This window comes from Strix uralensis, chromosome 18 (assembly GCF_047716275.1).
Source record: "Strix uralensis isolate ZFMK-TIS-50842 chromosome 18, bStrUra1, whole genome shotgun sequence".
NCBI classification, from domain to species: domain Eukaryota; kingdom Metazoa; phylum Chordata; class Aves; order Strigiformes; family Strigidae; genus Strix; species Strix uralensis.
This window is the reverse complement of record NC_133989.1, coordinates 1,413,286-1,430,306: the sequence shown is the minus strand read 5'-3', so window position 1 is coordinate 1,430,306 and position 17,021 is coordinate 1,413,286. Positions and strand designations below refer to the sequence as shown.

The window sequence follows — 17,021 nt, the reverse complement described above, 5'->3', positions numbered from 1 at the left end:
CTCAGTGAAGGAAATTTGCAGAAGGAAAAAAAAAAAAATCAGCTTCGGATCTGATCTCTGTGCAGAGGGGTAAAGGTAAAGGTGTGCAGCCACCACCCAGGGGAAAAGGCAGTGTGTTTGCACGCTTCTATGTCACCCGCCAGGGAAAAAAATGAAGTTTGTCAGCCCTCTGCTTCCATGCTTTCTGTGCTTTGGTTTGTATTCAGGCAGAGCACAGCGAGTCTCCCGGTGCTCAGGAGCCACAGCCCAGCGCATCAGCTGTTGCCATATCACAAGGCACCTGTGGTTTTCCCCGTCTCCCCGGTGGCCTGGTGTTAGCTGACAAAAATTAGATCTCAATTATCACCAGGAAAGTTTTGAGCCTCTTCCCAGTGTGGCTCTGCAGCTGGTCTTAGTGGAAGGCAGGGCTTTGTCCCTCCAGCTGCCTTTGGGCAGAGCTGGTACCCCAGGCTGGGGCTCTGACATCGCAATTTGGGGAAGGAGTGGGGTCTCTGCTATAAACCCCCCCTGGAGCAATACATCCCCAATGGGGGCCTGGAGGAGCCCCCCTGAGCCCCAAAACAGGCACCCACTGCCCGTGCCAGGGCACAGAGCCTGCCCGGGCACCCTGCGAGAGGGACGGTGTGCAGGGACCAGCAGTGCCGGGATGGGAGGCCGCGATGTGCCGGGCACCTCTGGTCCTCCCAAGCTGCCGGATCGCCGGTGCGGAGCCAGTGGTTGGCTCCCGAATTGCCCGGCTGCTTTTTCCCTGACCTCCGAGTCACCTTGAGCCATGCTGGCTACAGGCGTTGGCTCTGCCATGGGGTGCCGTGAATACTGAGACAGGAATATGAAACTTCACCTCCGTGGCGGGGCTGGATCGGGGTCAGCACTGCCAGCAGGCACCGGGCAGCCGTGCACACCCCAAAACTGGGCTGTGCTGCGGGGGGGGCCCGGAGGGACAGAGACGTGTCTACAGCCCCCCCGCTCCTGCTCCTGCTGTCTCCTCTGCTGGCCTGGGGCTCCCGTTTGCTGTCCCTCTCATCTCCATTTAATCATTTTGGCCGAGCAGTGCCATGTCCCCGTCCTGCTCCTTCGCTCTGCTCCGTCTCCCAGGCTCCCTCCCTCCCTCTTTCCATTTCTTTCCAAGCCCTCGGTCTCTCCCCTCCAACGCTCCTGCAGATTCATTGTGAATTTTGGCAGCGCTGTCTCTGACCTTGGCTGTCTCCCTCCTCTCTTTGCTCCTGCACTGGCAGCATAAATCTTGGCTCTCTCCACCTCTCCTCCCCTTCTCTCACTGCCAGCCCCCAGCCCCACGCTCAGCCGGCTTGGGATGGGGCTGGGGGAAGCTTTTGGGCTGCATCCCTCCCACACCCTACAGAGGCCATTTCCCAGCTCCCATCCAGCCAAGGCAGCAGGACCCCAGGGCAGCACCCCGAAAGCAGGATGCGTCCCTCCACCTCCTCCCTCGCGGGTCTCCTCTGTGAGATTGGGGGTGCAGGAGTGGGGCACACACAACCCTGACCCCACACCAGAGCACGGCACGGACCGGACCACCGCACCAGCTGCCTCCGCGCTTGTCCGTGCACGAGTGGCTCTGCCTCTGCCACCCAAATCCCCAGCCTGGCGGGGGTCCCTGCCTGGGCACCCCTGGGCACATCGGCAGCCGCAGGCCTTGGGTGCTCTGAGATGGAGGATTCGACCACGGCTCCGCTCAGGAGCAGCGTTTCCATTTTTCCCAGGGAATTTGGTGATGGCGGAGGCAGAGGCCCCTCTCCTCCCCGCCCCGCTCCTGCCTGCCCGTCTGTTGGCAGGGATGTGCCCGCCTGCTCCAGATCCGTCTTTTCCTGCTGATTCGGGACAATCTGTGTCCCGTGACCTACTTGTCTCCGAGCTTCTTCCGCCTTCCCGCCGAGTGGGTTGGTACTAAAGCCTCTCTAAATGTGGTTAACGTGTGTGTCGGGATGCACTTACATTTATTTTTAATTCGGCTTTTTTCTCGGCCCACTTCTGGATGCATCCCCGGGGACACTGTGCAGGGAAGCCTCTGCATTTCGACGCAGCGCCATGAGAGCAGACGGACGCAGCGAGTGGTGTGTGGGGGGGCTGCAGCACGCGCAACCCTCGCCGCAAACTTAAAAAATAATAAATCCACGTGTATCCCTGTCCCTGCCGCGACAGAAGGCGATGGGAGCCCCCGGCCGTGGTGCTGTGGGTCGGTCCCTTTTCGGGTAGTGAGCAGCGGGGAACCCGCAAACCCATTTTGCCAAGCTGAACCAATAATTAAAATAGACAGAAAACCTTCCCAGGGCACCTTGGAGGAATGGGTTTTTTTTAAAAAATGTGAGAAAATGGTTACAAGTTATCCAGAGGTTAATTTTTAACAGAAACCTTAGAGTTTAAGGAGGGAGGTGTCCAAGGAAGGACGATGTCACCCATCGTTGAGCAGCGTGGGGGGACCCTGCCAGCGCCAGCACCTGGGTGGGTGCTGAGCCCATCCCACCCTCAGCCTGGGGCCCTCAGAAAACACAACTGCACCCCTTTATCTGTGCGTGCAGCCCCCCTAAACTCTCTGAACCTTTCTGGCCAGTTTTAGCTATATTTGACAGCGACTTCAGAGAAAGTCCCTGCCTGTGTCACAAAATGGGGGGGTAGGAGACTCCCATCTGCTGTCCCCACGCAGGAAAACACCCCGGTCCCGTGGAGCTGCAGGATTCGCTGTGTGAGGGGGGTGCCAGGGTGCAGGGCACGGCAGGGGACACCGGCCACACACCCCCCAGGCAGCGGCAGCACCCAGCGCGGTCGCGGGTTTGCTCGTGGGGAGGCTGGAGGCTCGTCGACGAGCCGGAGAGACCTTCCCGGCAGCTTTGGGCAGCCCACCCGCTATCGCTCAGGATTTACGGCCGCGGCCCCATCTCCGGGCACCGCTCCAGAGGCGGAAATACCTCACGTCAAGGGACAAGCGGGGCTGCCGCCGGCGGGTCAGCGCCAGGGCTCGGGCCTGGATCCAGTTTCAGGTCGAGGGGGGAAGCGGAGCACGGGCGTTAATGCAAGGGCTGGGTGAAAAATGGAATAAATAGGGCGGTGAGAGGTGGGGGTGAAGGGGGGGCATGGCCGCGGGGGGCGCAGCCTGGCTGGGGGCTCCGGGCAGAGGTGCGGGCTCTTCTGGCCCAGGTTGGAGCATCTTGAGCCCAGCCCAAACCCAGGTTAAGCCCTGGATGGATGGGGGGGGGCTTGGCCCTTGCGGGGGCTATCGGGGGGGGGGCAGCCAGCCAGGCTCGAGCTCTCGCTGCTGTATTCAGGGCTCGGGGTGCAGCCCCGGTGTCCGCAGCCCAGCTCTGCCCCCCTGGCAGAGGGCTGGTTGTGGGGTACCCCACCAGCGGCACCCCACGGGCATGTCCCCGCCCCCCCCCCCCCAGCATGACCCCACATTCTCCCCTGTGCGAAACCCGCCGTTCTGCTCTGTCCTCTCCACCCGTGCCCCTCCCCACGCAGCCCCCCACACCGGGGTACCCCCCAGAGTGTCCCAGCGCTGTCGGGGGGTGCATGGAGGGGCCCCTCTTGTGCCCAGCCGGTGCCGGTGTGCAACCGGGCGTGTGTGTGTCCCCCGGGGCTGCCCGTTGTACGTGGGGGTGTGTGAGGGGGGGCTTGTGCGTGTGGGTGCCCCCGCGGGGCCGTGGCACCCGGGGCCCGCCCCGCCCGCTGCACCGGCCCCGGCCCGGGGGGGGCGGCGGGAAGTGGGGAGGGGTGGGGGGGCACGGACAGCTCGGTGCGGGCAGACCGAGGCGGGACCGGAGAAACGTGGAGCGGAGCCCGGAGTGGGGACCGGGACCCCCAGCCCAGTGCGGGGAGCGGGGGAAGCGGGCGGGGTGAGCTCCGGGGGACCGGAGGGGAGAGACGGGCGGCGGGGGGGGGGGAGCGGGTCCGGGAGGGGCAGCTCGGTGGGGGTCACAGGAACACTGGTCCCCGCGGCGGGGAGGGGGGGGTGTCAGCCCGGTTCGGGGAGGGGGAGACGACGAGCCGGTTCGGGGAGGCAGGTGCCGGGTCCAGGGGAGGGGACAGCCCGGTGAGGGGGGTCGGCTCCGGGGGCAGCTCGGTTCGGGTAAACGGGATCCCGGGAAGGGGGAGCAACCCGGTCCGGGGACCTGGGGGGGTGTGGGGGGGTAGCATCCCGGGGCGGGGGATCGGTTCCAGGGCGGGGGGAGCATCCCGGGGCGGGCGGTCGGCTCCAGGAAGGCGGGAGCATCCCGGTGCGGGGGGTCAGCTCCGGGGACAGGGGGAGCATCCCGGTCCGGGGGGTCGATTTCGGGAACGGGGGGAGCATCCCGGTCCAGGGAGCCGGCACCGGGAAGGCGGGAGCATCCCGGTGCGGGGGGTCGGTTCCAGGGCGGGGGGAGCATCCGGGTGCGGGGACCCAGCTCCGGGGCGGGGGGGAGCATCTCAGTCCGGGGGCCGGCTCCGGGGACGGGAGCATCCCGGTGCGGAGACCCGGTTCCGGGAAGGCGGGAGCATCCCGGTGCGGGTCCGCCGCTCACCTCTGGCCGCGCAGGCCGGCGGCGGCTCCATGGCGTCCCCGCGGGCGGCGGAGCTGCGGAGCCCGGGCGAGGCGGCGGCGGGCGGGGGGGGCCCGGCGGGGCCCGGTGCGGGCCCGGGGCTGGCTCTGGCGCTGGGCTGCGCGCTGAGCGGCGCGGCGCTGGTCGTGCTGGCGGGGGCTGTGCCGCGGGCGGCGCGTCCCGACCCGGCGGTACCGGCGCGGCAGATGGAGCGGCTGGAGGCGCGGGCAGCGCGGCTCCGCGCCCGCCTCGACCGCTGCACCGTGGCCGGTTTGGCGTTACTAGCCCTAGGAGGGCTTCTACTCGCCGCCCTCCTGTTGGCCGCCGCCGCAGCCCGCCGCCGCGCCCGGGCCGCCCGCCACACCGGTGGGACCTACGGCTCGGTGCGCCTGAGGATGAGGAGGGTGTCGGGCGAGGGGACGCGGGCGCTGCTGGAGAGCCAGCTCAGCCCCCCGCCGCAGCCCCCCGAGGGGCCCGGCTCCTAGCCCCGCACGCCCCGGGCTCCCCTTGCCGTGCCCCAACGCCGATGCCGTCCGGTGAGGCTTCGGCCACCTTCCTCACCTCCCCGGACCCTTCCTCGATGGGGCTCCCTGCCCGGGCTGCTCCCCACCACCAGCACCGGGGCAGTGTGGCCTCCGGACACCCCGCTCGCCTCCCCGGCACCCTCCTGCCCACCAGCATCGGGGCAACGGCACCTTTGAGTCGCCCGTGGGACTCCCATGCCGTGGCCGGTTGCAGCTCCATCGGCTCCTTCCCGGCGGCCAAGGCCTGGGACCAGCCGCTCCTCTTCGGGATGGAGCTTCCCATTTTCTGCCATCAGTGACCTTTTTTAGCAATAGTTTCTTGTAAAACTCTTGCGGCGTAGAGTCAGCGCTTGCACCGACCAGAAGAGGAGGAAACAGCGAGCGTGACCCCCCCCACCGGTGACGGGGCTGGGACACACGGTGCCGAGCATCCTGCTCCCACCAGCGACCCCGGATCGGCCTCCTCAGAAAAATCACAGGGCTCCATCCGGAGGAGAGAGGACACTCCCCAGCACCCCGGAAGGACACGGCTTCTCTGTTCCCATTTTCAACAGGCAGCTCTGCCCACGCCCCAGCCTTTGTCCCATCGTGAGGGCCGTTGTCTGCGGCGTGAAGGTAAAAAAAAATGGCACCTCGGGAAAGAAACATGAAGCATCATTCAAGCACAATGTTCTGTGGAAAGAAAAAGCGGTTTGAGCAGGATGCTGAGAAAGGGAAATAATTATCCCACAGGAAAACGCAGACCCTCAAAAGGTGGTGTTTGTCATGAGCTGACACCGGTTTTCAATCCATCCCATAGATTATTCGCTTCAAATATTTCTGGGCAGAGACAAATCTCTCCAGACAGCCCAACACGAGTGGAAAGATTTTTACACATGGTACCATTGCCTGGGTCGGGTTTTATTTGAGGGCTTCCAGTGTCCCCCTCGGATGTGGGGACGGCATCCTCTGCCCCATGTTCTCATTTCTTTGCTTCGCAGCCGATTCCTCCTGTTGCTGTGAAGGGCCTGTGGAGATCTAACAGGGGAAACTTTTGTCTCAACATTTTCTTTTCCTGGAATGGTGACTTTCACCTCCAATGGTCAAACTTTACACACAGCCGAAAAGAACTAGGGGGGGGGGGAGGTGTGAACGGCCGTGAAAAGCGAGAAGGAGGGAGCACGCCCTCCCAAGATGACTATACCGCCGGTGTGATAACCAACAGACATGCAGTATCCCATGGCAACGGGCTGTGATGACATCCTATGGCAACATACTGCGGTAAAACGGCATAAAAGGCGAAGCCCAACACAGGAGGCGGCTGTCTCCGGAGCCCCCCCCCCACGAATGAAGAAGAGGGACACGGCGAGACATTGCTGGAGCTCCGCGGTGGCGACTATCCTCTGCTTGAGACAAACTCTGGCATTTTTCTTACTTTCCTGTTCCTCTCTTGAAGGGTTACTCTGACCTTTTATACAATAAAATAGTGTCCTAACCGATACCCGACCTCGCTTGTGTCGTAATTCCGTCTCTAGTGATCCACAAAGGAACCTCAGCAGGACTGGATTCTGACAGGGCCACGCGTCCCTCTCCCCGTCACCGCGTCACCCGTCCACGCTCCATATTTATCGCAGGGTCGTGGAAAACAACCTCGCATGGCCTCACTCCCGCAGCCCCAACACCCAGGCACCTTTCTCTGGGACTAGCTCATGCTTGGGATGAAACGGGGGGCTGCACGCCGCTGTCCCCCAACAGGCATCGCCTCTCCCCGCATCCCTGGGCCGAATGGCCACGAGCGGGACTTGTGCGGGCAAATGAAGGGCCCCAGCAGGGCAGAGGGGGGGCAAATGCCATCGCAGTTGTCATGGGGGGGCTGAGCCTGGGGCAGGGGGGGCCACGGCGCAGGAGGAAGGGGAGGAAGGCTCTTGTGTGGGGCGAGCCAGGGGTGTTCGCAAGGGGAAGGCAGAAGTCCCTCCTGCAACTCAGCACTGGCCCTGCAAGCCTGGCTTAGAAATTAAACCCATTAGAGGAAGAAATGCTCCTCGTCAATTTTTTTGTCATTTTAAATAAGATGGAAGGGGGCTTTCTAGGTGGAAAGGCTGAGCCTGGTGGGAGGTTACATCTGCTGAGCACCCGCTTTAGGCGGGTGTGAGAAACATTCCCGTGGATTAGAGCACGAGGCTGCTCAGAGGCTCTACGGGAAGGGGCCGTTGCTGCACCTTGCTGGGCTGTCCAGGACCTGCAGGACTGGGGTGAAAACCTCTCAAGTGACATAAGATCTATTTAAGGTGAAGGAAGGAGTGCCATTAAAGAAGCTCCCCCATCAAGAGCTCCAGGACTGGGAAGTGATTTTGTACAGAGACCCGCCCTGGGCTGTGGCGGGGGGGACACGGAGCTGCTGGTGGCCCCGGAGCCGCTCTGCCCCGCGCTGCAGCCAGCTGCCCCCCAATTCCTCCCCGCGTTGGCCTGGCTGTCCCTTCATGGCTCCTGGCAGGTGCTGGGGAGGAGCAGCGCAGTGCCCTGTGATGGTTAGTCTGCAGGGCTCTTAGAAAACGCCCCAAAATATTCCAAGGTGGCGAGAAAAATCTGGCTGGGAAAGGGGGGGGCTGACACTGCACAGCCCGGGGGGGATGAGGGTCACCGGCCCCTCAGCGCAGGGGGGTCTGGGGGCTTCGCCCACCCACCAGAATTAGATGCTGCTGGGTGGGTTGAAGGCAGCTTGGAGATACCCCAGAAAATGTTCCCCCCCTGTTCCCCAGAGGTGCAGTGAAACCAGCCTGAAGGGAGAGTTTCACCCCTACGTGTGTCTCTGGATCCCATTCAGCTTCTGTGGGAGAAACTGGTTTTGTCAGAGGAGGTGGGAGGTGCGGGATGGGCACGGGGAGGTGTGGGATGGGCACCGGTGGGGGGAGAGGGACTGGCACTGGGAAGGAGCAGGACAGGCACTGGGAAGGAGCGGGAGGGGCACTGGGAAGGAGCGGGTGGCACCGTGCCCAGCGGCGAGGCAAAGGCTCCTGCTGAAGGGGACGTGGTGGCAGCAGCACCACAGCATCGGGCCACGGGCTCTGGTCAAGGGCAGGCAGGTGGCAGGCAGCGTGTCCTCATCCCCCCCCAGCACAGAGGCCTCCAGTACCCCACTCTGCGGCTTTGGGGGCGTCTGCACTTGTGCCAGGGGGGAAGTAAAGAGGGACGGGGGCTGCTTTGTTTCTCTGTGCAACACCCGCGCGTTCCCCGGACATGGGATCCCAGGGCCGGAGCAGCGTTGAGGGCAGGTACAGCTGGGCTGGGCGGGCTGGCAGATGGCCTCAAGGACTCTCCAGGGACCTCCAGCCATTCCCAATAATCCAGCATCTTTCTTCCAACATGACAGGGAGGGATGTGCCTCTGCCAAGACTGCCCACGCCAGCCCCAGCCGCTCCTGGCCTCCCCACATCAACTCGAGGCGTGTGGCTTGCTCTGCTCCCTCGCACCTTAACACAGCAGCCGGGACCGGGACACGTGGCCGGGGGCCTTGGCCAGCTCCACAGTGGCCCGTCGCCAGGCGCAGGGATGCTTTCCTGTCCCCACCACCCTCTAACCCCCGCTTTTCCCATCCTCTCGGCAGAGTGGCCAGCCAGGAACCCCAAGGCTCAGGCACGGGCCCGCAGTGGGCCCGGCTCGCCACTGGGCACTCGCCCTCTTTGAAGCCCCGTCTCCTTTCCCACCTGCTCCCCCAGCTGCACCACGAACCCGCCGGGGCTGAGCACTGCAGACAAAAGATTGTTTATCAGGACCCGCCGCAGCCTCTCGCGGCGCTGGCTCGCTTTAATTAGCCCCATCAAAGCCGGCTGCGCCTCTCCCTCCCGAAAGGTTGCAGAACATGATTAATTCAGGCACAGCAAACAGCCGCCTCCCGCAGAGGGGGGCCCCGCTGATAAGGCCAAAGCCGTTCCCCCTCCCCCAGCACCCTGCGTCGCTCAACCCCAGGCAGCAAGGTCGGGGGTTCCTTTCTCCCGGGGCAAAGCTGGGGATGGGCTCAGGCTGCCCCGCAGCCGGTGGGGACAGAGGGGACGAGCAGCAGCAATATCTCGCCCAGCCCTGGCTCTTGCCCTCCGTCCCACCCGTGCCGCAAGCGCAGCCACCATCCGCTCGGCTCACCCCTGGGACTGGCCCCCGCGCACCCCAGGGACACGCAGCAGCAACGGCGCGTCCCCACCGGGTCTGAGCCCACACCAAAGCTCTTGCAAACACGGGTGGGGGCCACACACGAGCCCTGGAGAGACACAGGGGACGCTCCCACTGTCCCCAGTGCCAAATTTCTATGGCCTCCGCACTCCCCGGGCTGGCACACGCCGTAACTCAGCTTTATGAGTTGCATTTGTAGGAAAAGGGGTTTTAAAAGGAAAAAGTCTTTGGGGAAAAAGAGATAGACGTGGGGATCACTTCCCCCTTTTTAGTCATGCCAGCGCGGCTGCATGCAGCGCACCGCCAGCAGTCGATACCCCGGAGAGCCAATTACCGCGAGGAGCACAGCCAGGGCCAAGGCCGGGCTGTTCTCCACTTAATTTTCTTAATACAGTCACATCGTCTCGGAAAAAGCGCCACTGCTTTGGGGAAGGTACAAAGCAGGTTCCCAGCGTGAATCCTCTGCCTCGGGGAGGGCAGGCGCAGCCTGGGCAGAGCGTTGGGGCTTCCCTTCTCAAAGGGGGCCCAAGCACCGACACAGCACTGCTGGCAGGTTTTTATTTCAATCTCATGAACATCCTTCCAAGAAATCAAACCACGAGAAGGAAAAAATAGTGTGAATCCTTGACAGGACAGACAAGCTGCAGCCCCAAAATTAAATGATGGGGGGGGGGTGGGGGGGGGGTGGGCAGGGGGCGAGCTGCAGGGAACAGAGGGGGTTTCCAGAAAGCTCAGGAGGCTGAGCCACACAGATCTCAACCATGCTCCCTTTGGCAGAGCTCATCTGGGCAGAGCCACACCAGCCTCATGCTGATGGCAGGGAAACGTGTTCCTATAAACCCCTCCTGCAAAGCAAACCCCACAGCCGAGCGAGCCCCCCGTGCGCACCCCCAGAAAGGCCCCGGCTCGGTGCTGGACTCCGCTCTGCCGCGCCCGGAGAGGCAAGAAGCCAGCTCCCTCCTCGGCGCCGACCGCTTGTGCAACCCCGCAGCAAAAGCGGGGCCACCCGGGAAGAAGCAGAGGAGGAAACCCCACAGCACCCAGCCCCTTCTTGAAGCGCCACGCTACACCCCGAGCTGCTGCCTGGCGCAGGGCAGGACCCTCTCGGCTGGGTGCAAACGGCCGGGCACCCTCAGAGGAGCACAGAAAGAAACAACCTACTGCCTCTTGTTCTGCACACAGGGAAACCTCTGTCGCTGGTCTGGCACACGGGGAACGCGGCCTCGAACGGGGAGGAGAAAAACGCTGCTGAAAAGATCAAAGTCCACCGAAGAGGGGGAAGCGCTCCGGCCACAGCCGGTGACTCCTCACATGAACATGTCATCATAGCCTGGAGGGGGAAGGTGGTCGGGATCTGGCCTGGAATGAAATTCAGGAGAGCTCAGTCCTGCAGCAACAGGGACGAGCCAGGAGATGTTGGGGCAGCCCAGAGAGTGGCCGGGGATACCAGGCACGGCCAAAATACCTACCCGGATCTCCCAGCCCCCAACGGGCCAAAGGGGTCGAATCTGGCGCCTGGTGGAACCGCTCCTGGGGGAAGCCGGCCTGGGATGCCCGACGATGGGTCAATGCCGGGCTGCGGGATGCCAGACCGGAGAGGATCCACGATCATTCCCCCACTCCGACCTCTGGGGAGAGGAAAGAGCCGGAGCTGAGCCTGGCACCAGTGAGAGGGGAGCAAAGCGCATCCCTGCGCCAAACCTCGGGTTAAACCGACATGCGGCAGGTGGGGGGGAAAACACCCCCGACCCGCTGCGACACGGGCGAGGCGAGCCCAGAGCTGACAGACAGACAGACAGCCCTTCACGTGGGCACATCCGTGTGTGTAAGAGTGCTGAGGCACGCCGGATCCTTGCCCTGCTGCCCCTCTGGCTCCTGGGGCATCCCAAGCCCATCCCCAGGCTGCTGCCTGCACCAGGAGGGAACCCAAAAGCATCGCACCCTGCTCCTGCCCGGGGTCACCCTGCAGACCCGCCTGCGCCATGCCGCAGCACCAGCTCAAGGGCAGGATGCGACTCACGGCTCATCCTCACGCTAAGGTGGGAGTTTTCTGGCTGCAAAGCGGGCGGGCAAGTCAGGGCACCAGCAAACACCCAGCTCTGGGGCACCGCAGTGCCAGCGTACCCCAAAGCCTATGGGGAGACCCACACAGGGAAGCCACAGCCCTCGCCCACCCCACCCCAGACACTCGGCGCAGCGGGGAGGCAGCTTCCCTCTTCCCCCAGTTCCTGTGAGGAGCCGGTTTAGGGCCTCAATAATGGCTGGTAAGTCCCAGTGGGCAATTGGCCGTCCTGGGGAGGAAGCGTTGGACCCGCCAGCCCTCGCTGCCTCCCGTCCCCGCTCTCCGCTCTCCCGGGCGAGCAGCAGGTCCTGCCCTGCACAGTGTCGCAAGAGCTCCCGCCAGCTTTTCCAAAGAGCTGCCTGGCAGCCATTTGCTGACCATGGCGGCTCCTCGGAGCTGCCCCACGCTGTGAGTGCCATTCCTCACAGGCGGCTTTGTGCAAACTCAGCTGGAGCCTCTGGACACCACTGCCATCATACAAGTCATTAACAACGGCGTTAATGAGTTCCATTAGGCCAGGCCGGCTGCCCGAAGCGCCCCGGGACAGCCAGGCCCCACAAGCATATGCCTGGGAGTCTGGGTCTCCAGCCCCAGCGCTGGCAGGTGTCAGCACACAAATCTGCTTCTATTTACGATCTTTTTTGTCATTTACAGAGAAACTTCTGATGAAGGGCTGGAGGCAGCAAGAGAAACAGTGTGTGTCCCCCCCGCAATTGAACCCCCTCTCCTCGTGCTATTTGGTTTCCTTTCAGCCTCCCAGGCTCCAGGCCTCTGCTTTCAGCCAGACAGGATGTTTTCAGCTGGCCCAACCCACAGAGAATCAACTCTTGCAAGAGGGGGAAAAAATGCCATCCCCACAGGAGAGCAGTTCCAGCGAGGGCTCCCCTGGGCCGAAGGATGCTCTGCCACGCCTCCAAGAGCTGGGTTTTGTCTGACTACGTGCTTTAAACTGGGATGGAATCCGACAGGTTCTCCTTGTCCGACCAAACCAAAGCCACAGGGATGTATCTGTGAGGATCAGTGCCCTGGACAGCCCTGCTTCTGCCCAGGTGCTCTCGAGTGCCTCAGACAGCCAGGAGGCTCACAACCAGGACTGGAAAATCTGTGGACTCGGCTTTAAGCCTCCCCTTCTCCAGACTGCTGGGCTGTAGACACAGCAGCTGGTAACATTTTAAATTAGAGGCTTACATTCACTTAACGACGTATTCAGCTTTGATTTACTGAAGGCATTACTGCATGTTAAATGAATACAAGCTGATTATTAAACAGACACAGATTGCAACCTATCATCTATGCAAGAGATGGGATCTTATTACAATATTAGAACCACACTGAGGTTTAGCAACTGTCAACTGGTCCCTTGCAACTCACTGAGCGATTGTCCCATCGCTGTCCGCACTTAGAGACACCTCGCTGGACTCCAGAGAAGGTCCCCAGCCACCCCCATACCCCCAGAGCAGGGGATGCTCCCTGGGTATGCAAAGCACAACCTCTCCCAGCCATACTCACCCAAAAGGGTCCAGGTCTGCCCCACCAACAGCAAAGGGGCTCGAGGGGGAAGGCCTGAAACACAGAACACAGCGAGACGTTCAGCGAAGGGGAGACTGGCTGGCAGGGCGCTGGCTGGGATGACGGGGGCCCCACTGTTCCCAGTGCTCCGGGCCGGAGCTGTCTGTGGACGCTGGGAGTTTCCATGCCAGCAGCTTCCCGAGCAATGCCAGCCTAGGCCAGGCTCTCCAGACAGTCCCAGCCAGAGGCACAATGAGTCTGGCTTTCCAGGAGTGTGAGGACAGTGGGGTGGTGAGCCTGCAGCCAGCTGTCACAGCTCCTTGCCAATACCGTGTGCCAATAACACGGTTTCAGAGCCGTGCCCAGCTCCGGCCTGTCTGCCCAGGCCTCCCCAAGAAGTATCTGGCACCCTGAGTGCCAGCAGACAGCCGGGGGGGTTAAAGAATCAAGAGGTGACACGCCAGGCAGAAGCCATGGCCGGTCCCCCAGAGGTGGCAGAGCCACCGCAGTGTCTCTGACTTCCAGGCAAAGGGGATTACGGCTTGTGGCGCGAGGGAGGAGGGAGCCCGCCTGTCACCTACAAGGGATGGTGGGGCAGGGAGGGGCCAGGCACCGACAGTGAAGCAAGTGCTACGTGTCCCCTCTCCCCAGCTTGGCCAGCAAAGGGTTTCAAAGGGCAAGCGGTGTCAGGAGAGCAAGGAGAAGGTCTCCAGCTACACCCCCAGGCGATGCCAAAGGAGCGTCAAGCCACCACACAGCTCCAAATCAGGCCATCCCACAGCCGGCAAGCAAAATCAAACCCAAGCATTCAGCCAACAAGGCTGAAACTGGCTGGGGAGGTTTGCATCCTCTTCGTTCCATGTGTGCAAGATGGGGACTGGGGGTGTAGCTTGGAGAGCTGTGCCAGAACCACGTCCTGTCTAAGGGAGGACTGTCAGCAGCCATCCGCTCCTCACTCACCAGGACGGTGCTCTCGTGCCTGCTGGCTGCCGGGGAGGGACCCTGAGGGGGTCATAATGCAACTCAGGATCCTTCTTCTCAGCCTCAGGCTCCTTTTTGGCCTTTTCTGCAGGGGCCCCAAGGGGAGCGATGATGCCCGAAGCAATCCTTGTCCTCAGCTCCTCGGTGTTCTTGTACAGCCTGCGGGGAGGAGAGGGAAGGCGGTGGGCTGGGGAGGCCACGGCACCTGGGCATGAGGTGCTGGACAGGCTGCAAGAGGGGTGCTGAGGGGACGGCCAGACCCAAACGCATCCCTGGCATAAAAACACATCCCCAGCTGGCAGCACAGAGGGGACGGGCAAGAGTAACAGTACACAGTGGCACTAAAGCCCTCACCCCAATTTAAGATGGCAGAGATGTCACCAAGCCCAGGGGACTGCCTTGTGCTGTGGTCACAACCTGACCAGTTTGGACTGGCGGAAACCACAGTGGCACTGGTCTTTAGCAAGGCCACAGGGTGTTTGGGACATGGTTGAAGCTGTAGCACTCCTGGGCAGTGTCCACTCAGCACAGACAGGCAGGCAGTGCTCTGGAAATAAAAGTGCTGGGCTGAGCTGGCCCGTTCCCAGTTGGGATGACTCTCCCCTGGGCTCCGACCCACAGTCCCACTATCCCCTAAATCTCTCCTGCCCGCCAGCAGGGCAGAGGGGGGTAGGGGAGGGAGCTCTGGCTGCATTTCAGAGCTGGCTGGTCCATCCCCGGGGTTTGCACTGGGTAGAAAAGTCGTCCAGGCTCCTCCTAACCTGGTCTCTGCCCCCCTCCCCATGCCAGTGAGACATTTTCTGCAGAAAACACAAGAGAAGTAAGATTACTTGTGGAAATCATCCAGGTGTTCTGGGTTGATGTAGTCGGCCACTGCCAAGGTCACATCTGCCACTTTCTGAGAACTGCGATCCTGGCAAAAGACAGGTAAGGCGTGGAGTCAGCAGCCTGGAGAGCTGGGAATGAGGGAACAAGCAGCCACAGCCGGGGGCTTGGGACACAAAGAATGGGCTCACCAGCTTCCTGCCACGTCCCTGTGCTGTGCCCGAATCCCCAGGAGCAAACTCCTGTGTACAGCAAGGCTCTCCCTGCTCCCTCCCCCAGTCCGGGCTGTGAAGGGTGAAAGACTGAGCAAAACCACCCCGGGCACGTGCTTGTTGGGGACAGGAGAACTGCAGAAAAGTCCTGAGCTGGGAAAGGGACAGAAATGGGGCAACTCCTGGGCCAGAGTGTGCAAGGCAAACTGCATCGCTGCCCCGATGCAGCCAGTGTGCGACCAGCTTCATGCTGGGCCACAGCTCTGCCGCACAGGCAGCCTCTAACACCCCTCGGGTCTGCCCCATCCTGAGGGACAAACACCGCTGAAAGGTAGAACCAGTAACAGCAAAAAGTTAAGAAACGGGGCCTGCTGTTCTTTGCAGCCGCTGCTCCCAAAGGACCCCAAACCCCCAGGGACCAGCGGGGGCATTCACCATGACATTGAGGATCATACTGTCTTCCACCATGATGGCCTTCAGCAGCAGCTCACGGGCATCGTCCGCGGACTTGTAGCGCAGCGTATACACCTCCTTGTTGGCTTCCCAGCCGGCGGGCAGCAGCTCCGACTTCTTCTCATCAGGACCCGGCTGCAACGGAACAGACACGCTGCTGAGACCCTGCACGTGAGCCCAGCATGCTGCAGGGCTGCGGGGACCTGTCTCGGCTGCACAGAGAGATCTGGGAGGGGATCGAGGTCTCCGGGAGGGGATCTCTCAGGGCCTTCCAGGTTTTAACTGCACAGGCAGGGTTTTATTTCCCACGGGCTGGCCCTGCCAGCTTGCCAGCCTCCCACAGGGTCCCTGCGCTGGAACAGGAGGGACACAACCACCCTTTGCCAAGCAAGGGGAGGCAACAACGACCCAGACTGGGGGATGATGCTCTTCCCTGCCTGGCACATCTGGACTCCCCAGAGCTGTCTGTGGTGGGGAGGAAGGCTCTCATCCTGTTTGTCCCAGCCCCACAGCGGTGCTGCCGGGGGGCACTGCCCCACACTGCCCTTTTCCCGGATATCGAGGGGTTTCTCTGCCAAGACAGTACCCTGCACTCCCACCACAGCCCCCCCCCCAGCACCCTCCCAACACCCCCCCAGCACCGCACCAGGCTCCCAACCCACTAGACCCCCACCTCAGCACTGGATCCAGCACCACACCGGTTCCCTCCCTGCTATTGCACCAGGGCCCCCTCAACACCGGGACCCCCCTGGCACCACATTTCCTCCCCAACACTGCACTGGACACCCCCCTTTTGGTATGGGGCTCCCCCTCAGCATCAAGCTCCCCCCAATACCACACTGGTCCCCTTTCTGGTATCACACTGACCGGCCCCCGCACCAGGATCTCCCAATCTCCCACCAACCGACGCTGCACTGAACCCCCCCAGCAACGGGACCCCCCCAGCCCCCAGCACCGCAACACCCCGCTCCGGTCCCCCCCAACAGCACTGAGGCCCCTCAGTCCCCGCACCGACCCGGCTGCCCCCGACACCCTCGGCGCCGCAGCCCCCCCCCGCCCCCCGCCGGCAGCGGGCGCCGGGCTCGGCCGAGCGGCGGCGGCGAGCGACGCTAGGAAAGGCCGGGGATCGGCTGCGGCCTACACGGCCTCCGCGGCGGAGGAGCCCGGCGGGGCCCGGCACTGCCCGTACCTGGTCGCCAGCACCGAGGCAGCGGTAGCCATGCCGGACCAGCTCCCAGTGGACACCGCAGATCAGCGCGTCCTGCGGCCGGGAGACGGCGGCTCTCGCCCAAGCGTACAGCGGCTCCAGCCCCGCCATGGCCGCGCCGAGCCGGGCCCGCGGAGGAGCCTCAAACGCCGGGCCGGGCCCCAAGCACCGGGCCGGGCCCGCGGCGGGGAGCGGAGCGCGCAGCGGACAGGCCGGGGCGGAGCGGGGCCGGGCCGGGCCGCCCCTCACTAGAGGGCCCCCGTCCGCTGCGCAAGGCCCGGGCCCGCCCCCCCAGCGCCGGCCCGGGGGCTCCGGCCGCGGCGCGGGGCTGGGTTTTACCGCCGGGAAATTTAATATTTTTTCCCACAGCGGGCGGGACGGGCCCCGCCGAGGGCGGCTGTGCCCGCCGACACCATCCAGCACCTGCGGGCTGGGGTCTGCCCGACCCTCCTTCCCTGCCCCTGCGTCTGCCCCTGGCCCCGGCTCTTCCTCACAGAATCCCAGAATCATTCAGGTTGGAAAAGCCCCTCGGGATCATCGAGTCCAACCCTCAGCCCGACTCTACAAAGTTCT

General features: G+C 63.1%; 1 protein-coding gene across 1 annotated transcript; it reads right to left on the bottom strand.

Moving 5' to 3' along the window:
* Positions 1-9,743: 9,743 nt before the first annotated feature.
* Positions 9,744-16,685, bottom strand: PSMF1 (proteasome inhibitor subunit 1). Its single transcript, XM_074888554.1, has 7 exons — positions 16,431-16,685; positions 15,224-15,376; positions 14,582-14,664; positions 13,731-13,910; positions 12,771-12,824; positions 10,669-10,827; positions 9,744-10,558 (listed from the first exon to the last, which is right to left on the bottom strand). Exons 1-7 carry the CDS (start codon positions 16,557-16,559, stop codon positions 10,507-10,509), a joined length of 810 nt encoding a protein of 269 aa, XP_074744655.1. The 5' UTR covers positions 16,560-16,685; the 3' UTR covers positions 9,744-10,506.
* Positions 16,686-17,021: the final 336 nt, after the last annotated feature.

Coding starts and splice junctions, on each gene's coding strand:
- PSMF1 (XM_074888554.1), bottom strand. CDS start 16,559: ATGGCGGGGCTGGAGCCGCTGTACGCTTGGGCGAGAGCCGCCGTCTCC. Junction 12,825..13,730: donor GGCACGAGAGCACCGTCCTG/GTGAGTGAGGAG, acceptor TCTGTGTTTCAG/GCCTTCCCCCTCGAGCCCCT. Junction 10,828..12,770: donor GCAGACCTGGACCCTTTTGG/GTGAGTATGGCT, acceptor TCCTCTCCCCAG/AGGTCGGAGTGGGGGAATGA.